Here is a 25,842-nt window from a genome sequence, read left to right on the forward strand (position 1 = left end):
ATGTTATCCCTTTAGTCTTACCAGTGACTTATTTGCTTGTTTGATTCTCTCGGCATTTCCACATATCAAATTTATACATCTTCTATATGCTGAAATAACTTAAATACGTTTTTAGTGGTTTTGTGGAGAAATAGGAGTATAACAATAGGTGGGCCATAAATATTCTATGGAATGTTCTTTGGATTTGTCACTAATACTTTCTTATTAACCACAATGCTACACAATGAAATCCTTGTGCTGTGCTCACAACGTATATCGAAACCAAAGTGTTGGCGTTATAAGCTCTTAGACTTACCACCCAGACTTAGTTTTCAGTCATCGGTAGGGAAAGGGAGAAGATGCTAATAAACAAATAATACAAACAACTAGTGCACGAACCCTTTTAAAGTTTGTATTTATTTATTGAAGTTCAATCATTTTGATTGAAAGACTTAGAACTCTTCATATCATAATAAATTACAGTGCATGCTTTGCACCAAAGAACACAGAGAAAACTACTTCCCGTATTAAACCTTCCAAACCGCAAGTGCGGGGCCCGGCATGGCCAAGCGTGATAAGGCGTGCGACTCGTAATCCGAGGGTCTTGGTTTTCAATCCCGGTCGCACCAAACATACTCACCCTTTCAGCCGTGGGGGCGTTATAAAGTGACGGTCAATCCCACTATTCGTTGGTATCTGCGCTAGCCATCCCTAATTTAGCAGTGTAAGACTAGAGGGAAAGCAGTTAGTCATCGCCAACTCTTGGGCTACTCTTTTACCAACGAATAGTGGGATTTACCAACACATTATAACGCCCCCACGGCTGAAAGGGCGAGGATGTTTGGTGCGACGGGGATTCGAACCCACGACCCTCAGATTACGAGTCGAGCGCCTTAATCACCTTGCCCTGTCGGGCCACTTATTGTTTCTTTCCCCTGAGTAGTATATTTATTGATTGTTTAAATTTGAAGTGCCAGTTATCCAGAAGGCATTAAGTGTACAATGATTTTAAACAGTAAGTTGCATAGGAATTACAAATAACCTCAAACAAGGGAAACATAAATATATTCAGTTCATACCAATCATACACAAAAGTATTTAAGTTAAGGTAAAGAAAGTATCAATAACGAAACATTTTAGTTTCTTCTTCTAATTCTTAAGGCCAAAGATAACATGTTTATTTATATATATGTGTGTATAATGAGATGTTATTTCTTTTCAAAGTCTTTCAGAGTTTTGTTTACATAGGTATAGCTCTTCTTATTTTAAAACATTTTATTCAACTTAGCGCATCTTCTTCGTACATAAAGCTCGAGTAGTGTAGTGTAGGCACGTGCTGGTACTGTTCCATTGCTGAATTCAAAGATCGTTAGTTTGGGGAGAAAACGTACATCTATAGATGCACCTCTTTCTGATAAAAGCCTTAAAAGAAGGATTTAAACTGCTTTTTTTTAATACTTAGACGGTTACTAAGCCAATATTTTAATATTCTAATTTCAAGTATTAATTACTTTAGGTGATAAAAAACTAAATTTGAAGATTTTAAAGAACACGTGAAATGTCATATAATTTATACTAATACATATTTCGTAATAATCGCAATTTTTTACATGAAATATAGAGACGAAAAGAGAAAAAACATGAGTAAAAAAATGAAATTATACAATAAATAATTTGCATTTTGTTTGTTTGGAATTAAGCACAAAGCTACACAATGAGTTATCTGTGCTCTGCGCTGCTATCGGCATGGAAATCCAGTTTCTAACATGTGGGAGTCAGCAGACATTCCGCTGTGTAGGGGACAAGTAATTTGAATTTCTATAATAATTAGAGAAAGTATAAACAGAATAATATTTTAATTTTAAAAAGGACCATATACTGACCAGTTTTATTTATTTTTGAACATTTTAAATTTCTTTTACCTGGATTGCATTATATGTTTGTACATTCGGAAAATATTTGTATTTAATGTATACCATTTATATTGAGGTATGATACTTGCATGTTATTGTTATAGATTCTAAATAAAATTATATCCTGAAATCACAAAACGGTAGACGAAAGTAATAAAGTGGCTGAAAAAATAGAAAAGTGTTATAGTGTTTTGTTATTTGCACCCACAGGTGAATCTCATTCATGTTTTTTTTGTTATCTATCTATACTATATATATATATATACACATATATAAACAAGTATACAAAAACGTTAGTATTGTAAGTACACATCTTGGTTTGCCACTTTGATATATGTTATGAAAGCACTTCCATCGTCGTATATATATCGATATTTCTGCCACTTCTACCATCAAAACAAGTACCTCTGGTTCATGCGTTTTACAAACTATAGTTAGTATGACTTTAGTATTCCTTCTGTGTTGTTTATGAGCTTATCAAGCTGTCGTGTCTTGTCTCGCTTATCTTTATCTGTAAAGCCTTTATCAAAACTACGTTATTAGTTCTGTAATGCGCAGATGCGTTGAATTTGAGCTCTACACGTGCGCCACAGGCTGAATGAAATCTTGTGTTCCGCTTGTTCGATTCTCCCTTATTCTTTCTACTCAGACTGCTAAGCACTTTGTTTGCCTCGGATAGTACCTACTCGTGACAAAATCGAATTCATTACACTACAATTGCCTGCCACGCTTGTATGTTTACCACGTAGGTCGAGGCTAGGGCCCTTCACATTCAATACACCTGTGTTCCAGAGTACAGTGAAAGACATGTTTGTAACTGATTGTTCAACTCGAGCTAATGTATATCAGCATTTCCGAGTAAAGTTTGATAGCAACAAACCAATGGTGCTTTACTGACGGTTGGTGCTGTCGATTAACTTGGACTTTAGTCGACTGGCCAAAGAATGAGTTATTCAAGAAACGTACGTTTGAGAATGTTAAATGTGATCATCTCTACAGAGAACCGAATGCAGCAGACGATTGCTACTTGTCTTCAAAGTATCAAACCGAGTGCAGTATATTGGTAACATTTCTTTTGCTAGATTGAATAACATGTATACCCCATTGTTGTGAATTTTCAAAGTATTAAAACAAAAATGCTTCAGATACGAAACAAACCCTGAAATATAATTAAATAACTGAGAATAGATGGTAGGATGCTACATATATGCTTAGTATTCTATGTAACAGAGCAAACTGTGAAGGGCAGTGTACGATAACGGGAAGAGGGAAGTGGTAAAGTTTGAGAGAAAATCAAACTTACTTGAGAAAACAACAACAATTGACCGTTTGAAAATTACTTTGTCTAAAGAAATCGTTGAACTTCAGTCAATCTTGGATACCTTAATAAAATTGTAATTAAAACAAAACTGAATCTAACAAAAAATATTAGTAATTTCTCCAATTACGAACAAAACAAAAATTCCCATCTATAAAATGTGTTGACCAATAAACGAGCGTTTTGATCGGAAGAGTTTTAAATATATCTAAATATTCAAGAAGTTCTAGCCAGAAGAGCATGAGAAGAGAGACTTTCAAAATAGGTTATCCTAGTTAAAACTGGTCAGAATAGTTCTATCTGAAAGTTCAAAGTAAAAATAAATTAAATATTCTTGATAGAATGTTGTGAAATGTGACCTCCGGAGTGAAAAGCTCATTAAAACTTTGACCAACGAACATATATTTAGATAAACGTTCAGAATTTAAATAGTCGATTAGAAATACTTGTATATGAACGCTCACTCGTCTACGACGAAATACAGAGACACGAGTTTAGATTGCAGAAAGCTGACTTACAACAATACCAGAAAAATGTTCACGTGAAAACCGTTCCACGAATTAATCTTCTGAACACAGACGTAAGAATGATAAGTCATTACCGAGGAGCTAGTGGTTCAGCTGTCGACTTAGTACAACTTCAATATTGTGAGACAGGTCCTGCACCGGTAGGTAATAAGAGCCGTCTGAGAAGAGTCTTCACTACTTACACTAGGCGTCGTAAGAAACATTCGTCGGCATCAAATTTCACTTTAACCTCTATGTTAAAGGAACCTCTTCGACTGGTTAATTCGGTCCCGCTCAACTTCCATTACAATAGGTGGGTGGTGCCTATTTTCTATATCTATGAACAAGTTGATAATGAATGCTTGTATCATAAGAGTCGTATCATATAAAACACTATAGACGTGTAAATGTTATCTGTGTAAATACATCACGGAAAGAGGCGTGACTTTCTTTTAACATGTTAAAAAAACATTAAAGTAACAACTGCGCCATATAATGTGTCTATAAAATAATGTTATATCATGAATTCTGATTACACATAACATGTCTGGTAATATTGTTTCTATTAAAGTTGAACATTCATCTTCGACCCACAGGTCTCCAAAATTACAACGATAAAAACCGGGTTTCGATACCCGTTGTGGGCAAAGCACAGATAACCCATTGTGTAGCTTTGAACTTAATTCAAAAGAACAACTGCATCCATCTTTTAATTGCGTTTGTTTAATACTATTTATATTATTTTTTTCTGAAAATTGCTGATTTTTTTAAAGTTTATGGTATTACTTATGTTTATACTTTAATCTCTTATGGCTTTTTTTTAAACTTATGCATATGGAAAGTTCTTGTTTTGTGGTGTTCGGACTAAGATGGTCAACAATGTTTATGTTATTTTGCAATTATTTCTCTCCTTGTTTGTTCTTTATGACTTATACAGGGTGGCCCGTAAGTCCCTACCCATCCATATGTTATTGTATGTTGGTGTTTTTCTTATAGCAAAGCCACATCGGGCTATCTGCTCAGCCCACCGAGGGGAATCGAACCCCTGATTTTAGCGTTGTAAATCCGGAGACATACCGCTGTACTAGCGGGGGGGGCCCATATGTTAATATAAACAACGTTATAATACTAATGATGAGTTGAAGGCAGTTGTTACCACGGCATTTTGAACAATAACCCCTGCTATGTTGATGAAAATGTCTCACAGAACATTGCGTCACATAATATGCAGCGAGAATGAGGGATAGCACACAGATACACTGGATACATAAGATATATGGATGGGTAGGGACTTACTGACCACTCTGTAATAAAAACACTAGTATGTGAATACTGTTTTAAATTAAGTAGCTTCAATAATATAACTTACTATTGTTCAAACCAATGTATCTACAACAGAGCTACTGATATCTGTTTTGTCTACGATTCAACCCTTGAATGGATTATTTATATTGCAGTTTATAAACGTTCAATGTTATATATTTATAGAATACAACAGATTTGGGGTATCATTTTCAGAACATCTATATTTATTGATATACTTGTGTGTGATATTATCTTTGCTAAAAGTGTTTTTATGTCTTTTTAAATTGTATGTCTCCGCTGTCGAATTCCTATGTTTTAGATGCCTTATTCAAGTTATTTCTAAAGTTAGGTCATTGTTACGTTGTTATTTGGTAGTGTAACTTGGATTTTGTTTGATGTTAATGTATTATATATTATTACATTGGAGAAGGCGAAACGTTGGTATTTATCTGGAATGTAAAGATCGTTTTTCCTTAACTTTTACCAAGATACTTTCTCTCCTCTACATAACAGTGATAATTCATTGTGTATCTTTGTGCTTGATAACAAACAAGCTAAAAATTCTCAACCCATACCAGCCCTTTTGACCGAAAAAGGTCGAAACTTTGTTCGCTCCTCTACATAAAAAAAATTTCTCAATGCATACCAGCCCTTTTTATATTTATTTCTCTACAAGTGGGTTTTCTAGTCATCACGAATTAATTTCTCGATTCATCAACATCTTTGAATTCTGTCGTCATGAGAATCTTGTAATAAAAGATTGTAATCTGCAAGAGATGATGATTGAACGCTCTTTGAAACCACTTTCGTTTACATAAAACTATTACCACTTCTGCTAGAAAACGGGTTTCGATGATGGGGTTAATCTTAAACAAACAAACAAACAATCTCCCGCATACCAAATATCACCACTTTCTTCAAACACTGTTGTACCTGTATCTATATTTATTTGCTCTGTTACCTCTTACATACTTTATTACTTTTCCTGGACACTTCAGTACAGTTCAAATAATTTAAGAACAATAAAAGTTCATCTAATACTGGTTACAGAGTATTAAATTTTACTTAGTTATACTTTGCCTGTCACAGAAAACAAACTCTGCTTTTCTGAATCTTCAGCTCCAATTATAGTTTACTTCCTGTTCACAAAGTATAAGTGGTATTATTCTGTGAAAACACGGATATGAAGTGACAGTCAAACAAGATCCTCAAACTGTGTATTGAGAGAGGGGGATCTGTTCATGCGTGTACGGCCGTTTCATTTCGTTAAAAGGAAAAATAAATTTAATATTTGCTTGGTAATTAACCAGTTGCCGTACAGGTAAATTTGTTATAATGGAGATACTGATTTAGCATTAAGTAGTATTAAGAAAGTGCTTCAATCACCGTATTTCCATTGATTATTAAATTTTCGAGTAAAAATATTACTTTGAATATGATTTTAACACACGCAGATTGTCATCATTCTGTTTGGCAAACCACTATTTTCGACATGATCTTTTGGACTTATGTACTGTTCGCCTCAGGCCGTGTCGTAATTTTTCTTAGATACTCGAACCGTGGTCTCGAAGAATAATAGTTGCCAAATCCGCTGCACCCGCGAGAAAGTCTTCGGTAATCAGGAATAGAATATTTAATAACAACAACTGTTACACTCCTGATGCCTCAGGGTGTGATGTAACAAGTGAAATGTTGGGACTCCATAAAGTGACATAAATTTATACGAATTTAAAATGAAATTGTGAAAGAAACCTTACAGTAAGAATATGTGTTCTTATATAGCAAAGCCTCATGGGAATATCTGCTGAGTTCACCGAAGGGAATCGAACCGCTGATTGATATTAGCATTGCAAATCCGTAGACTTACCGCTTTACTAGCAAGGTACATATAGTAAAAGTAAAATGCTGTTATTGGAAAGCTCTTAGAGCTTAAGGCTACTGATAGGTGGCGTCAATAGCACTTTAAATGAAAATTAAAATAAAAAGAAAACGACTCTCAACTGATCATTTTCAACTTAACGAGGACTTTATAAAAAATCATGAACTTAAAGTACTATGACCTGAATAAAACATTCTCGGCAATAACTAGTAGTTGATAAGAACTGATTAAGTATTTCGGTGCCAGTCGCCGCCCTTGATAATTATGCCGATGGAATTTTATACCAAACAAAACGTAAAGCGAAACCACGATGCTTCGTTTCCAACAAATTACAACATTTTACTTTACAAGTACGTAATTGACAACAGGTGAATAAACCTTTGAATTCGTATGTTTAAAGATTTGTCTTTAAATCTCGTAAAATCGGTGTACTGTTTTTTTAGAGTGAAACAAAATGTCTCTTAATAAATGTATGAAAAGATAAAACTAATGCAGAAAAGCTTTTGTTCTGTATACCTATAATAAAACTACACGTTATGGAGCTTATAACCTTTCAGTACCATTATTTAGCCTGAAATGTGCTTTTTTGTTTGAATATATTCAATATTAAAATTCACAGTTTATATTATGTAGAAGTAAGATAACATGTGACAGATTCATGATATCTAAGTATAAGTTGACATCCATTAACAGAATGATGTAAACGTTAGTACTGTTTCTGTAAGGTCTGTTGTGTTGGACTATAATTGAAGAGCTTATGGCTTGCGTCACGTTTGGGTTAAAAAAAATCAAACTTCTGCTGTTTGGGGTTATAGGTAAGTCATAAACGTGACGTAGCCATCCTACTATTTGATTATAGTAGGCAAATAGTTAGTATGGATGGTGTTGACTGGCTGACTTTCCTATAGTCTATCAAAATTAGGGATGAAAATTATTAAAGCGAAATAATAATAAAACATTTCTATGTGATTATAGCTACTGATATTTTGGATATAAGGACAATTGAAATATTATTTTCTTTGTTAATTTTCATTTGATTGAGAGTTAGTAAGTGGTGTTGGGTACCTAAACTAAACTAAAACTTTAACCATTCAAAGCAATTTAATCTCTGAAGAACATATAAACTGTATTATGTTAGGATTAGAGACCCGTAATACACTGTACCGTACTAAGGTGAATACTATTTAATACATCCAATAAGAAGAAATAAGATCGGGGCTGTTTACTTGTTTGTTTTGAATTTCGCGCAAAGCTACCTGAAGGCTATCTGCGCTAGCCTTCCCTAATTTTGCAGTGTAAGACTAGAGGAAAGCAGCTAGTCATCACCACCCACCGCCAACTCTTCGGTTTCTCTTTTACCAACGAATAGTGGGATTGACCGTAACATTATAATGGCCCTACGGCTGAAAGAGTGAGCATGTTTGATGCGACCGGGATTCGAACTCGCGACTCTCGGATTACAAGTCGAACTCCTTAACACGCTTGGCCATGCCGGGCCCAGATTGGGGCTGTGTTGGGGTAGATTTTATTTGTGTTTTCTTATTTTTGCTTTTCTAATTTTAATCATCATAGGTAACAATTTTATAGTAAATTATTTCAGTTTGAGTTTTGAGTCTGAAAAACTACAATCTGGAAAACATTCTTTCCTCAGCATCTAATTATCAATAGTTTTCTGTTACGTTTCATCATACTTATCTCTACAGACCTTACTTTATTTCTGTGGTCAAGATGTATTACAGGTTAAACTTATATTCGAGACTAACGAATCGTCACCCACTTTAAATCGGGTCCCAGTTGGAGTGATAAACTTTACGATCGAGGTTTTACCTCAACAATAGTGAAATATAGCAGACCAAAAAGTGCAGAAATAGAATTTGCACTGATTTCTGTTTTGTTTAATCTCACATAATCACCTATCAATGCACGTCTTGTGGTACATGAAAAAATTTCAAAATATTGAATTCAACAAGTTTTTTTTTAGGTACAACTTTTCTCTTACACGTCGTATGAAAGAATTTAGATAGACGATACATATTTAGTTTAAGTTTCTGTAAAACTGAATTATAATCATTGTCATAATTTAACGCTACTTACTGACTATAAACAAGTAGGAGGAACCAACGCTTCGAGTTCTGGCATCAAATAAAGGTTTGAAGTTGTTACACAATGTGTAAATATATGTAATATTTTCAAACTATAGATTAAAGGATAGGGTATAGTCATAGCTTTTGTAATCTCCAAACAAGTTTAGTGACGATATAACTTGGAAAACCTGGAAATAATGGAGAGCCTATTGTTCATAATATTTGGTCTCAGGTAAAAAGGACGACATTTCTTAGACTTTACATTCTATTGTTGAAGACATATTCGGCCTTAGTAGTTGCATCTATCACTGAATAAGATTCATCAGTTGTAATTCGCAGCTTGAAATATGTATGCAGTTTTTATGTCGTTTCTCATTGGAGAATATAGATATGTTAGATTAGAAGTCCAGTGATGCACTATATCAAACTGCATCTAGTAAGAACAGGATTAAGGCTATCTAGAGACAACTTATATCTATATGTTTTTGTAATTTTTCTAATTGTTTAAAAAATGAAATCAAGCTCAACAAATGTATTATTTTTTAAATTAAATTCTAAAGTCTGAATGTATCCAATGGTGGTTGTGCTACAAAACAACATTTAAAAAAATGTTTTATCTGATTATACGATCCACGAAATATCCTTCCTCAACACTGCGAAATAAAAGAATGAAGATATAATTGAATACTGGCAAACGTCATTGATATACTTGTCTGTGCTTATTCAGTTAGAGCTTCCAATGGGTAAATAATCGGGCTTAGGAAGACATAATCACATAATAACAACAGTTTCATAGTTCGTGACTGCCTGTGTAATTGTAAAAGTACCGCGTTATGCATGGTTTAGTTTTCGTAGACGTGTTAAAAAGTAAGCCTAAACGTTACAAAAATATCACTTTTCAATGGTAAGCTAGCTTAAACGGCAGAAGTTAAAAAACGTAATTAATCCTTTAGTTAATCTACTGTCCTTTAAAATCAAAACAAAACTCGTTCCTTCATGATGAACATTGATTTTCCTCCAATGTCAAAAATCGGAAAAACTATAACAAATAAGCTTGACGAAGTAGCTCATTGTAAAATCCAGGTAAGTAAAATAACTAAAATAATGGAATATCAGTCGTATTAGAGTAAAAGAAAGATTAAAAAATATTTATACGTCCATGTAACTAGAAACACGCCATGTAAACATGGCATAAAGTCAATAAAACCAAGATCCGTTTTGAAATTACGAATACATGTATAGGCTCAAACTCTGAGGATGAGAGCCCAGATGAACAGACATTTCATCAATGTTACCCACAGACACTAACAGAGATGCATAAGATCGAATCCTGGATCCTGCAACCATATATAGTCCTTAACAATATTATGATTCTTTTGAAGACTCTAAGAATATCAACGAAAATGTAGGATTTAAGGAAATTCGTAATTAGTATTTAATAATGATTAATTAATAACTACTTACTAATTAGACTTGGGTGATTGTATAAACCATTAACAATGATAACAGTTGTTATCCGATCGTCACAACTTGACATAAGCACTGAAAAACTTTGCTTATTGTATTGATGGTTAAGGAGTTAAGTGATGCTAATCTGTGTATTTCTCAAATGAACTATTAGCATTTGATTAGCTAGAACTAAAACGTTTATAATTCGTATCCCAAAAGACCACATTCTAAAATAAAGTCACTAAAAAAACCTCATGATTACAAATAATTCTAACATTTTCTTTAGATTTGTTTGTAAATTAGACAACCCCGGTGAAACAGTTACGGAATTACAACACTAAAATCCGAGGCGCAAATCCGTGCTTTTAATTAAGATAAAAAGTTTTAAAACTTTCATTCAAAGTCAAACGACCATTGAAACAAAAAGGTAAAATCGACTGTAAAAAAGTGATATGTATATACATATATATAGCAAATTATATATGTTCTTTTTTCTGTAAAATAGGAGGTTTTACATTCATTTCTTATTACACGTGCTTCCTATTATTGAGTACCGAGCATGGCCCACTGATTTTATATCTGTAGTTCGCGTCCCATTTACTTAAAATCACATTCCGCACTTTTATAATACTGTAGGTGCGTTATAAGAGTGACGGACAAATCCCAGTATTTACGTGATAAGAGAAGCCCAAAAGCTATGATTGAATGGTGTCGACCTATTGCTTTCCCTCTAATGTATGACTTCAAAATTAAAAAAAGACCACATAACTCTCGTGATACTTTTCTCAATATTTAACAAATAAACAATTCTATCGACCATTCAGCATTAAATTCAGTTTATGACATTATTTTATATTCTCCCTATAAAATGTACTTTATTATCAAAGAGCAGCCATGCTTTGTTTAAGCCTTCAATAAATTCATTTGCTGTTAAAATGTGGGGTACGTCCCTCCTGTTTTCTCGGGTCGTGTTGTAAACAGCCTCATAATGTTTCTTAATGCAGTTGTTGTTATTCATATTGAGGATCTGGTCTTATTAAAACGTATTACACATATTATTTGTCTCAAGCTTTTGTTTAACACAACAAGCAGTGTGACATTGTTTATTGTAATACTAAAATATCTGTGCTCGTTCCCCATAGAATTGTATTAACAAAAACGTTTCAGCACCTTTCATAATGTCACAATAAAGCAAAGTATTCAAGTCTTTCTTTATTATTTGATATGATGTATCTTATATAAGCTCGTTAAAATAGGTCTTCACTGTAGAAGTATTCAGCTGATCTCTGGTGTTGGGAGAAAACAGTCAAATCCAAACTTGTCTCAAAGTTCTCACCAAACTCGTACATGTTTGTTGAAAGTAGATAACTAGTAACTAAATATGTCACTCCTTTAACTATTTTCCATTGTATTTCGTCATAGTTTCAATACCCAATGCATCATGACAGCTAAAAATGTTGCATTTAGAACTGTAATTGATACATTATAAACTGCAATTCGCTCATGAGGTACAGGTCCATTAAACTTGTTGGAAATGATGTGCTGGCCTGCAATGGTTTTCAAGTCATCTGCAGTTGTTTCGCATAGCGCAATTATTTATGGTGTCTGTGCTGATGTTTTATGTTATATCATCAAATGGTCTTTCGATACTTCAAAATATAGCTTTAGATGAGCGTGGGTATCTGATATCCGGACGAAATATCTCAAATACTCGTACACCATTGATGTATCCAATAGCTATTCCTCTTTGGTGGCTATTGCGTTTCTTTCTTCTAGCATCCCGATTCCAGTTAATAATATTTAACAGTCATTGTACTTTATAAACTATATGCAGCTGTAAGATATGAGGAGGAGCTGAATTGTTTGTATTCCTTCGTATAAGTTTTGGTATTATGCAACCGGCATCTATTAATTAAGTCCGCAAAACAGCAGCTTATTACGAACTGTATATAAAATACGGTTTTATCAAGCTCAATCAAGAAATTAAAAAAAAAAAGGCCTAACAGAGCTGTGTAAACTGAAAACAGATTATACGGTTTATTTAATAAATAAAACAGTTGGACGTCATGTCTGCTTATTTCATGTGAAAGGCTCGATGAACTATCTGTGTATACAAAACTGGAAAAGAGACAAGCCTACGAGACAAGCATCAAGACAGAAACAAAGAAATACTGATGCTATGTACTGGTTGAACTTCAACTCGTAGACAAGTTCAACCTCAACCAACCGAAGTCATTATCACCCACGTCAAAACTAGACTCGTTAACGAATGATCTATTTATTTCTGCATACGTTCTTTACGTCAGACTTAGATACATAATTACGTCTTCATCTCATTTCTATTGACAATACATATAAATGAGAGTAGACTTTATTTATTCTATGAATCAGCAATGCATGTTACATAAATATACAATATACGCGTCAGTGCAGTTTCGTCCCCAGATAGTTGTCCTTGCTACTTACAGACATTAGATCCTATTTCATATAACTTCATAAAGCAAGTTCGTATATGTGATTATGGTATATAGATTCTTAGTGTATTATGACCAAACTACAGTTAGTGAAGTATGCTGCTGTGCAAAATAAGAAATTTTCCTGGGAAACTATTTAGTATGTACAAAGTTGTGATATTTTATTTATCTGACTGATGTTACCAACGTATGTATAATTATAATATATCTACATTAGTTCATTGAATCGGTAACAGTAAGACCGTATTCCCGAGATCAGTTTGGACGCCTTATGCAAAAAACGTTTAAAATAATTAATATTAAAATAAATTCATATGATTTAGTTAAAAGGATAGAGAGTAGAAATAGGTAATTCAGTTATATTTCAATGGGCAATACTGCAGAAGACGTTGCTTAATAGCAACAAATAAGATGTAATATATTATTTACTGGCCGAAGTACTTGTCCCCTGGACAAATGTTATGTAAAATTATGATTAGTGAAACATTTTCTTAGAAAATGAAAAGTTGCTTCCCTTACATGTAATTGTAAAAAAACACACACACGCAAAAACGGCAAAGAAACACTCAAACACAAAATGTGAAACCACAAAATTTGAATGTATCTCCGCAGACACCCAATGGTGAAGCTTTATCAGCAAAGGGCGAATTAGTTGTAAAAAAGCCACCAAAACGCAAAATGCAAAACTGAAAATTTGTACGCATCTCCCCAAGGACCCAATAATCCTTCATACCCCATTTAGTGAAGATCCATCCAGAGGGGGGTGAGATAATGGTTAAAATACAAAACAAACGCCAAAAAAAAATTGCAAAAGAGAAAACTGAGAATGCATATACGTCCCCTGCATGGATCTAATGAACCCCCATACCAGTTTTGGTAAAATTCCATTCACATCGTGTGAAGTTGTCACTTGGATGTACAACAGACAGCAGACAATACTGTTATATTTATCCAGACATATGTTTTAATGACAAAACAGTTATGACGTTACATAATTATTAAAAAAAATAGAAACAAATATAAGTACCTCCAAACCTCCTGAGAGTTTTGTATTTGAAGAACAAGGACTTTTGTAACAATAAAAAAACAAAAATAAATCAACTGAACAAGCCTCACTCACCAGGGCACAAGTCTCAGTGGGAACAGTCAATTAGATACAACACGTAAGCAGACTTATCCAGAGAAAGGTGGAAAATTGTCCAGATAATGTAATATGCCAAAATGACATCTTGTTCTATTGGGAGTGTGAAAATTGAATAACGCATGAAATATTTATTTTTATAGATAAATACAATATTTAATTATCCGAATATAAGTGTTTTTTTCGTTCTTTCTAAATGTGCTTGTTTGATTCATTTGGTAAGAATGTAGAAAGTTTACTATCAAATAAAGTAAAAATATTATTATTTTTTATTTCCCAAAATAAATTCCACTAGTAAAGGAAAACTTCCTTTGATTGCTGTATTAAGACACTTTGGGCATGTTACGATATGAAAACTCCTCCCAATAATGTTTGAAACTCCCATGATTGATGTACAGTGATGGAGTCTTGACAACTGATCGTGGAGTTTCTGGAGTAATTGTGTTGTAGCCTTTGTGGGAGAGAAATTTCATGTCCGGAGTATGCATCAAGTATCTGTATGTTCAGATGTCCTTACATAATATAAGAGCTTCAATAAACATCATTTGCAATGATGGAGTTAATTTAGCCAGTCATGTGTTCTTTGAATATGATATAGCTCCCTACTAAAAAATTTGTCTGATATAAAAATAACAATAATGGCTTCTTGAAAGGACCCACTGAGAGCCCATAACTGCCTTCTACAGTACATGTTTGATATAGAAATAACATTAATATTTTCATGAAATGACGCACTAAGAACCCATATCTTAATCTTTTGATCTTTGAGTCATCTATAGAATGATTATAATTCCAAAGGTTTGAACAAATCCTTTCAATCTTCATGAAATGATTATGATCATTAGATGAAATGGTGGAAAAGATTCACAAAACACCTGGAAGTTCAGTTTATAAAATGTATCGACTCGCAATCCGAGGATCGCGGATTCGAATCCCGGTCGCACCAAACATGCTCGCCCTTTCAGCCGTGAGGTGGGGCGACTCGTAATAAGGTCGCGAGTTCGAATGCCCATAACGCCTTTTCATAAGGACGTTATTAACCACAATTCGTTAGTAAAAGAGTAGCCCAAGATTTGGTGGTGGGCGGCGATGACTAGCTGCCCTCCTTCTTGTCTTACCCTGCTAAATTAAGAACGGCTAGTGGAGATAGCCCTCGTACAGCTTTGCACGAAATCGAAAAACTAATAAACAAACAAACAGTCACATTTGGTTTCACACACACGTATATCCTTTCTCTTTCCTTAAGCCTTGTGATGGAATGACCTATTTTATAACTATTCTGCTCAACTTTGAGGTTCATAACCATTTTCCAGGCAGGTTTGAGGTTCATAACCATTACTCCTCCAGGCAGATTATAAAGTTTACATTTGAACTTTCAATGGACAGTACATGTAGATAGTATATAATAAAGTTATCGCAAGAAATTCAGTCGGCTCGGTTAAGCTTCCAACAGAACGTTTCGGTGTTAAGCAGGTTTCATAAATATAATATATGCGTTATACTTAACATTGACTTTTCGTCTTCAATGTAATAATTAGGTACCGAAGAAAATACTGCAGATTTCAACGGGTTAAACGGCGGGTGCACTGTGACTTAATTAAATAAGACTTAACTTGCCGTTATACTATAAAGACACCCAAGTCAGCTTTCAAAACCAGCCTTATAAAAGTACTTTCGAAACAGCAACCGTTTTACATTTGTTAGTAGTAGCGGAAGTTTTTTTTCTCTTAAATGCCTTTTATTTTTGTGTAAATAATGCTACCTTTATAACCATAAACGTGTTTTAAGACCAACAATGAATTTGATTGTTTTTTATTCCCTGTAAACAATTTGAACTCAGAGTTTTAAAATGATTCAAAAATATTTTGTGAGGTAATGTAATAATATAAAAATAATAATATTTTGTGAGGTAATGTAATAATATAAAAATAATAATATTTTGTGAGGTAATGTAATAATATAAAAATAATAATATTTTGTGAGGTAATGTAATAATATGAAAATAATAATATTTTGTGAGGTAATGTAATAATATAAAAATAATAATATTTTGTGAGGTAATGTAATAATATAAAAATAATAATATTTTGTGAGGTAATGTAATAATATGAGTCGTAAAATATGTCTTCTTAGAAATATTAGTTTCGACACCGAGCAGAACAATTTTTTACAAGCAAAACTGGAATCCGACGTATTATGTCCCGAAAAGGCCAGGTTGTGTGGGCTCTCGACTCGAATCCCCATCACACAAAACATGCTTGCCCTTTCAGCCGTTGGAGCGTTATAAGTAACGGTCAATCCCAGTATTCGTTAATAAAAAAAACCCAAGAGTTGACGGTGGGTGGTGGTGACAAGCTGCCTTCCCTCTAGTCTTGCGGTACTAAATTAGGGACGGCTAGCTTAGATAGTCTTCGTGTAGCCTTGAGCGAAATTCAAAAAACAAACATACCCAAAGTGCTGTCGTGAAACAAATGATAGTTAATTAACCATACATCTTAGTTGATACAGCACGCGTCTTGTCGAGGTAATTACGGTAACATCTTGTCTGGTAAGTGCGGGATTTGCATGTGATTCCTATAGCCTTTTGTGTACATGTTTTGCGAGAAATTGGAATTATGAATACATTTGTCAAAAATAATAACTACGTTGTAACGTTGTTATAATAAAACTTTTTAAACTGATCGATACCTCGTGTTGGTTGATACATTTGTATCTCCCGAAAGTGATGGCCCTTATTCAAGGCTTACAGTAAATTTAGTGTTTCATCCAGAACCATTTATAAAATAAAGTGTAATTATGTGGAAATTAATTTCAACAATAATATTATTTAAAAAACTAACCCACTGGTGAACCAATAATACGAAATTTTTGTTACTAATCCGGAGGACCCCATTACGTGAATAAAATATACATGGGTCTTATCATATAACACAGGCCAGAAAAACATAATATTGTGATTTCTCACCGTGCTTATCTTACCTGTCTCATACTGTGTACTATGGGATTAAGATAAAACATTTAATAAAAACAAAACTAATTCTTTTTTATCTATATACCTTTTATTAATAAGGTAAAGAATCACGGATGCAAATATTACTAACAATAAACGATATCCTCATGATGAAACAATAGATTATATAATCATCATGTGTGCGCTTTCTTATAGCAAAGCCACGTCGGGCTATCTGCTGAGTCCACCGAGGGGAATCGAACCGCTGATTTTAGCGTTGTAAATTCGTATACTGTAATAATTATAAAAAGAACATAAAAATAATTATTTAAATTACCCGTATTCATTACTGGCTTCACTTTTAGTTTTGATCTGCTTGGGTCGGTTTGTGTGTTTGTTTGTTTTGAATTTCGCTACAAAACTACACAAGGGCTGTCTGCGCTTGCCGTCCCTAATTTAGCAACAAAGGACTATAGAGAAGGCAGGTGGTTATCACCACCCACTGCTAATTCTTGGGCTACTCTTTTACGGACGAATAATGAGATTGACCGTGATAGTATAACAACCCCCACGTCTGAAAGGACAAACATGTTTGTAAATTTATTTGAACATAAAGTGATCTCAGTAAATTTTTACAAATTTATTTTAATACTTTAAGATATGTTACACGAAACTGGTATGAAAATATTCAAAATATTACGTTTTGCGTAATAAATGGCATCCATCTTCCAAGCTCAAGAAATGTTTCGTAAGTTATTTTGTTACAGAGCTGATGCTATTTTAACACTTTTACGAAAAGACGTTTCTAGTCCTGATTTCTCCAAGCCCGTTCCCCTGGCTGTGGTTTCGCTAGATAGTAGATAGGGACAGTGGGAATCTCGTTAATCCATTCATTAATGGATTTAAATGGCAATTTCATTTAAATACAAAATTATTAGCCTAATATTAATAACCATTCAAGTTGCTCTGGGGCCTATTAGGCCCCACTTTTCGTAGGAGTGTTAAAAGTAGTTTTCAGTGTTAATGTTTACTGGTGTCAAGATGAGGTGGTAAAGTACCCACAAGTCATCACTCACTTCATTTATTAGTAATGGTAATTTCTTAAAAGCATGAACACGATTTTGTAATTAAAATTGAGAGCTTATTGCACCAAGAAACTCAATATAGGTTCGAATAAACATGAAATAAAAATGAAAAACTTTCACTAGACTGATGTACTTTTTTCTGTCTATCTTTATCTCGAAAGATAACGGTTGTTTTTTTTTAATTTCCTCAACTATTAGTTTAAAGTTGAAAATGCATAACTTGTTAAAATTATAGCGTGCGCTTTGAACAGTTTCGTTTTAAAAGAGAATGTTCGATTTTCTATAAAGCAAAACAATTATGAAGTAAACTGCAGATTGCTTAAACTTGTTCACATCAATATGCATATTTAGCAAACTTACCAGACAGTTAACTGCAGTCTATAAGCGACGCCCCCAGTGGCACAGTGGTATGTCTGTAGACTTATACTGCTAGAAACCGGGTTTTGCTTCCCGTGGTAGGCAGAGCACAGATGGCTCTTTGTGTAGCTTTGTGCATAGCACCAAAAGAAACAAACAAACCGTAAGAGCCGCTTCTAAAATATCTCTGCTGTTGTAACAAGTTTAGGAACAACACATCGCAATGTGGCAAAATATTTTATTTGTCTAATCTTTATATGTATATTTATATATGCATGTGTTTTAATTATCAAAGCAGGCCTTAACATTTACAACAAAAACTGTCTGAATTGAAAGAGTTAGCAGAGTTCAGCCTATAACGCAGAATGTAAGATGTGCCCTGTATTTTGGAGGTGACTGCGGAAGTAGTAACCACATTACCGTAGAGATACCATTTCTACCATTCTTACCCTACTTCCTGTAATCTCACATGTTACAGAGAGAAGAATAAGCGAATTGTAAGTAAGAAAAATGTTAATAAGCTAGGAGAGTGAGCTTTGAGTCAACGTGCCAATGTATACCACCCTATACTACCTGTGGACAGTTATGGGAAGGTAAATGCTTTCGAAAAAAACACAGAAAATAATAACTTACTTCTTGGGGTAAGAAAGGGCAACTTACCTCCTAACGTTAATATTCTAGTAGTTAAAGCTGGAATGAATAAGTTAATACTGGAAGTAAAGTGGACAAATCGCAATGGTATAAAAATATAAAATGTTATCTGAAATTGTATAACTCGCAGCCTCCACCTATTAAACTTACTTGTAGAATCTACTGTAATGGCTAATTTTCTAACTTTAACTACCCTTTGTCGGTGCTTTTATATTTATGTGCGATAATGGTTTTCGTACATGTGTCAAAATAGTGCTAAAATATTTCAACCACCTTATTAAAAAGTAAAATTATTTGTTGGAAATGTCAATGAAAAATTATTAATTATTTGTATTTATGTTACACATTTTTGTATTTGTCACAAAATATTCCAACAACTTTGTTTAGCTTTGATTTATTTTTTGGTGGTTGTTAAGGCATGTTTTGATAATTAAATTTTTTTCTTTTTATCATATATTTGAGCTTGTTGTTTTTAACATAATCCTTCCTTTTAATGTTCTTGTATATATATATGTGTGTGTGTGTATTGTAGTACGTTCCTTTTGTTGTTATACATTTCAGACGTTATATAAAATTACTTTTGTTTTGACGAATTTTCCTAATTATTTCAACATTTTCGATAAACTCTATGATTAGTCATGAGCAAAATGAAAGTAAAGGTTTTGGTATTTAGATATTCATTTTGTCTTTAGTACAAAATGTATAGAAAAGTGAAATGTAAACATAAAAGATTAATCTTTCAGTCTGTTTGGTTATATTAGTATAATGATTCCCTGGAGAAGAGGTGTATTCAGAGGTAGTTTACAGAATAGTGCTAAAATCCAGACAACTTGAAAAGGGACAGAAGCGAGGAAGATGTTTATGTGATGAGAGTGTTTGAACACGAACTCTGATGAACATGTTAGTTTACTAAAGAACTTCGCTCGGATCGGTTAAAGTATATATGACGAAACGTGTATGTCATTCCCTTGGGAAAGCTCACCATTATATTAACAAAGCAATGATTTTTTCCAAAAGAATGCTATTTGCTAGAAGCTTCTAAGATAAGAATCAAAGAGCCAATCAACGCGACTTTATATATGGAAATGAAGCTTTCTCATTAACTTCCCATGAAAGTCGTCGTACACATTTCTGGGACTTTAATCTTTCGCAATACAGGGTAACCAGCGAGACGAAGGTTATTTATATTACAATCTGAAGAAGAATACTGTATCGTTGTTAAAAGTGAAGGTTAGTAATACTTCGACCAAATCCAGACTTAGAAGTTTTTAATAATTTGCATACGCCTGATTAATGACTTCTTAATACAAGTGAATTATGATGGCTAATGGATATCTTCTTTAAAATGTTTAAATATTTAATAATTAATATCCAAAGGTACATTTACCCTGTCTGGTAAATATCCCTAACCCTCTGGTCAATATCCCTAATATAGTTTTACTAATTCTCCATCTACTGTTTTTACTTTGGTATTGTAACGCTGCAGCTTTGTTACAGTTATCACTAATAGCTAATTGAAGAGTTTCCTAAGCTGCGAAGTCGTGTTTTTTTGTATTCTGGTTTAGTCGTGAGAATGTTACACTGCTCGTCGCTCAGCTTGAAAGAAAGACCTGCTCAATGTATACGATCAGCTTACATCTCACGTCACTAAATAAGCTAAGACTGGTATGCCTTTAGAGTTGATGGAGATTAGACTATTTTTTATATCCACCTATTATGTGGGAAAGCTGGTGCTAAATTTCTTTGTAGAAGGCTTTACAGATCATACCCTAATGTCTGAAAGGAAGGTATTCGGTATGCGTGACTTTCGAGACACTCACCAGTAAATTACAGAGCCAACATTATTTGGAGAAAAACAGATCATACATAAGGATTGGTTGAGCGAGCATGCTGTTGGAGATTCACTGTATCAAATTAATAGTTGGCTCCAGTGAAAGGATCAAAATAACTTAACGTGGTTCAGGGGCGGTTTGTACCGACTCAGAGCTAGGTTCGTTGATGAGAACTACTTTGAGTCGGTACGAATCACCTCAGCCATGATCCATCATCAAGAAGACGACAGTTGAACTATTCCCAGTTTTTGGAGTGTACGACCACTTAGGAAGTATCAGTATCGAAAACATATACTGTATAAAAAGCTCAATGATATGGATTTTCTATTATGCTTTGACGGAAGGAATATAAAAATAACTTGTATTGTTTCTTGTTATACATCAAATCTATTTTACACCAACTGGTTCACAAATTGAGTCACATAAACGAAAGAAGAAAGGTTGTAATGAGGTCGTTTTTATGAAAAAGAGAGCATCTCATTAGAAAATTATATTTTCACTTTTTACGAAAATATCGCTAAACATGTTTTTTTTTTTAATTATTATGGTGACCTATAAATTAGTACGTTACTTTGTGGTAACATTGTTCAATTGAGGAACAAGATAAAATAAATTCTTTCTTCAATTTGTGTTGTTACTTGGAAGTGAAACATTCATATGTGCATTAAGTATCAAAAATAAATTTATTTTTGTGCCTAAAAATATGCAGTGAAGGGTTAACCATGCTTCTCAAATAGCTTTAAAACATGCTATTTGTTTGAAACAGTCTCTTTATTTCTCATGTTATTTTCACTCAGGTATTTACTGTAGATATGTAAACAATAAATATATTTCACGAAAATAAAAATTTGAAATAACATAAATTTAGATTCGGCTTGGTCATTATTGTGAAAAACTGTTCCATTTAGTTGTAAATCTAATGTTTGTTTTAAAAGAGCTAGGAACGTACAAAAATAAAACCACTGATAGATATATTTATTTGTATATAAGACTACTTAGGATAAGAAATAAGAAAAATAAAAGTTCTACGGATGACTTGATTATCTTCATTCAATACCACATCAAAAGAAACGCATGTTCAGTTTATTGGTGTTCAGAAAGTAAATGAATACAAATAGCGAAGTAACTCTGAAACTTACTAATACGTTTTTAGTTTAAATGCAGTTTGTAAGTTCGTATAGACATGAGGGTAACAAGGGTGAATCTGAGAGCTTACAACGATAAAATTCAGCCTTCGTAACAGCTTTGAACAAAGAATCTGGTTTCTTTGTACTCAGTAACAAAGACGCAAATAAACTTGAACCTTTTGGTTAATTAACGAAATGACTCCTTTTTTAATCTTATACTTCATTCATGTTAAAATATCAGTTATTAGATAAAGCAACTCTACATAACAGCATTTGTTAAACGTATCAACAATCGGAACTCTCATTTATTTTGCCGAGGTTACAATTTTATTTCTAAACAAAACATCAGTTTGATGTTAATTATTCAACGTAAAGTTGTGTTTTTTTACTACAATCTTGCAAACTGGTTCAGTCATTATGTAGCGTATACCAGAATGAATTTAAGTATCCAGTACGGTGGTTATTTTTCGTATAACTCTAAATGACGTAAGCACCATCGCGTGAGTTCCTTTTCTCGATTAAACAGTTCTCTTCGCTCTGTCTGAGTTATTGTTATTATGAAACTTTCTTTCTTTCAAAGCTAGTTGTTGTATTTTAATAAAGATATAAATCCAATGTATGTAGACACTGTGTTATTATTTGTTTTCTCTTTCGCTCTGGGACTTTCAAAATATATCTTGCTATTTTTTGATAGATTGTTTAGGCAGAGTATTCATGATGAAACTTTGTAGAATGGAGGGCAACTGCCTGTTGTGGACATACAAGTGACTGACCTGAAGACGAAAGGCTGAAGACTTTCGAAACGTCCTGTACACTTGTGTCTCCACAACAGGCAGTTGCCGTCCATTCTACAAAGTTTCATCATGAATACTCTGTTGTTATCCTACAAATTATGAATGAATATTCAATTTTACATAATTTTTCCAGCTTTACACACTTACATATCAGTTTCTATTTAATACATCAATATATATTCATCATATTTCTTCCAAGCACTAGTGTATTTTGAGCACGACACCATTATTATTTTAAAGATGTGAACACATTCGAATCTACGATGTCAATAAACAAATTATAGGGGTGATAAAAATGCGGTTCGTTCTCAACAAACATAGCTCTTCTAATTAGTGTCATTTCAGTTGGGGGCCTAGGCGACTAACTCCTGTTCCCAAGAAATCAATGGCAAAAAACGTACGACTGTTTGCTTTCTTTCCCGATGTTGTATGTGTTACATGTTTTAAATGTTTGTTTTAAATTTGCGCATAAAACTACACGAGTTCTAAGTGCTGTAGCCGTCTCTAATTTAGCACTGCAAGACTAGAGGGAAGGCAGACAGTCATCACCACCAACTTTTGGGTTGCTCTTGTACCAACAAATAGCGGGACTGATAATCACGATATAATCGCCTCACGCCTGAAAGGGCGAGCATGTTTTGTGTGACAGAGACTCGAACCCGAGACGCTCAGATTACAAGTCAAGCGCCCTAACCACCTGGATATGCAGGGCCACACATGTGTTTATCACCTCAACATGTAGTTCTATTAACGTTTTATTAGTTGGACCAAACTCAAACGAAAACGAAATAGTATTTTCTTCGAATTACATCTCTTAGTAACACCCGGCATGGCCAGGTGGTTTAAGGCGATTGACTTGTAATCTAAGGGTCGCGAGTTTGAATCCCCGTCGCACCAAACATGCTCGCTTTTTCAGCCGTGGGGGCGTTATAATGTGACGGTAATCCCACTATTCTTTGGTAAAAGAGTAGCCCAGGAGTTGGCAGTGGGTGGTGATGACTAGCTGCCTTCCCTCTAGTCTTACACTGCTGAATTAGGGACGGCTAGCGCAAATAGCTCTCGTGAAACTTTGCGCGAAATTTAAAAACAAACAAACATCTCTTAGTTCATTATTCATTGTATATTTTCTATTCATTAATATTTCTAGCGAAATTAAATGCTACGTTTCAAACTTAATGTTAAACAAACACTTTACCTTTAATTCACAATTTATATTCTTTGAACAATTGTTATGTTTCAGAATATGAAGTGCCTTAATTATCAGAATATAACATTTAAAGGTAGAGTTTTATTTATTATATCGCAATAAGACTGACAATAATTTAAAACACACTGGTCATCGCTAGCTTAATATTAGTTCCAGTGAAAACCCCCCATAAAAGTACGTTTCAACTACACTTGTTTAGATGTAATGTTACACACGTATTACGATTAAATGTCATGCTATGCCAGCTAAGACGTTTCATATCTTGCGAATTATTGTCTGGTAAATGGCGCTTTAATTAAAGCTTTTTATCTCGTGACTCGAGCAACTTCAACTCAGCGTAATGTGACGTCGGCATTACATCACCACAAACAAGGGATAGTAGATTCCATTGTTCAAGACTCATAACGTTAGTAAATTTATGTAGAACTGTACACGGAGCTTTCTCTACCTCAAAATACTTCTTATTTTATTTTTGAGTTTCAGTCCTTGTACTGGAGACAAGAATTTGAACAGAAAACGTAGAGAAAAGTCCGTGTATAATTAATTTTACGTACAGAATATTCTTTTGTTGTAATTCTTTTCAGTTGAAATCTATTAATTACATCAGTGGTAAAATTTCACACTTAAACTATCATCATCCTTATGATCATGGAATATCACATATAACACCTGTACTTAGGACAGTGGAAACATTTTTGCTTAAAATGATTATCAATCTAATTATTGTATGATATCACATTAACACTTGGTAACTTCGTTTCTTTGAGAAATGTAAGATTAAAAGTGCTCCGTTTTAAAATATAGATGTATATACAAAAAAAAAAAGACCACAAAGAACAAAGCGCTAATAATCATTGATGTCTTCATTATTTATCTTGCTTAATTTTTTTCTTTTCTTTGATATATTTCGTATTTGGAGGTAAACGCTCAATTGTTTTGTTTTTGAATTTCGCGCAAAGCTACACGAAGGCTATCTGCGCTAGCCGTCCCTAATTTAGGAATGTAAGACTAGAGGGACGGCAGCTTGTCATCACTACCCACCGCCAACTCTTGGGCTACTCTTTAGCCAATGAATAGTGGGATTGACCAAGCGTGTTAAGGCGTGCGACTCGTAATCTGAGGGTCGCGGGTTCGCATCCCCGTCGCGCCAAACATGCTCGACCTTTTAGCCGTGGGGGCGTTTTAATGTGACGGTCAATCCCACTATTTGTTGGTAAAAGACTAGCCCAAGAGTTGGCGGTGGGTGGTGATGACTAGCTGCCTTCCCTCTCGTTTTACACCACTAAATTAGGGACGGCTAGCACAGATAGCCCTCGAGTAGCTTTGTGCGAAATTAATAAAAAACAAACAAACAAACTTTTAAGGTTTTTTTATCCTTTATTAATATTTTAAGGGTAACCAGTTTTCTATATTAAAATCCTATAGGATTGTCAGCTATAGCATTTTCTACCTGTTGAAATTGGATGTTAACGTTCTTCAGTAAATATTTTACACCATTTTTTAGTATTATTATTATAACATAACATTTTTGCATCCGAAAATACATATTTAATGCTCTGTTATAAGAATCCAAAACAACTTTTCCAGTTCTATTTATCGACTTAAATTATTTCAATTTTGTCAAATGTACAAGTATCAGGAGTTTGGATTTATTAGCTGTAGAAATACCGAGTGTTTGAAAAAGTCACACAGTTTTCATGTTATTGACTTTAAATGTCTTTTTTTATCAGCTTAAATGATAAATTTCTTGATTTATACGTATTTACAGAAATAGACCATGCATAAAGTTTG

At 33.8% G+C, this 25,842-nt stretch overlaps 1 protein-coding gene across 2 annotated transcripts in view; it reads left to right on the forward strand.

The window, feature by feature from the left end:
- Positions 1-25,842, forward strand: part of LOC143252117 (GTPase-activating Rap/Ran-GAP domain-like protein 3) — a 534,261-nt gene that overhangs the window by 168,848 nt on the left and 339,571 nt on the right. Inside the window, exon 1 of one of the 2 annotated variants that reach the window (XM_076503786.1) lies at positions 3,559-4,029. The exons of the other annotated variant lie outside the window; for it this stretch is intronic. Coding sequence (XP_076359901.1) covers positions 3,797-4,029 — 233 coding nt within the window. The 5' untranslated portion in view covers positions 3,559-3,796. Of the gene's footprint in view, positions 1-3,558; positions 4,030-25,842 lie in introns of those variants that run through there. 2 annotated transcript variants of the gene reach the window in all.

Source organism: Tachypleus tridentatus, chromosome 6, assembly GCF_004210375.1.
Source record: "Tachypleus tridentatus isolate NWPU-2018 chromosome 6, ASM421037v1, whole genome shotgun sequence".
NCBI lineage: Eukaryota > Metazoa > Arthropoda > Merostomata > Xiphosura > Limulidae > Tachypleus > Tachypleus tridentatus.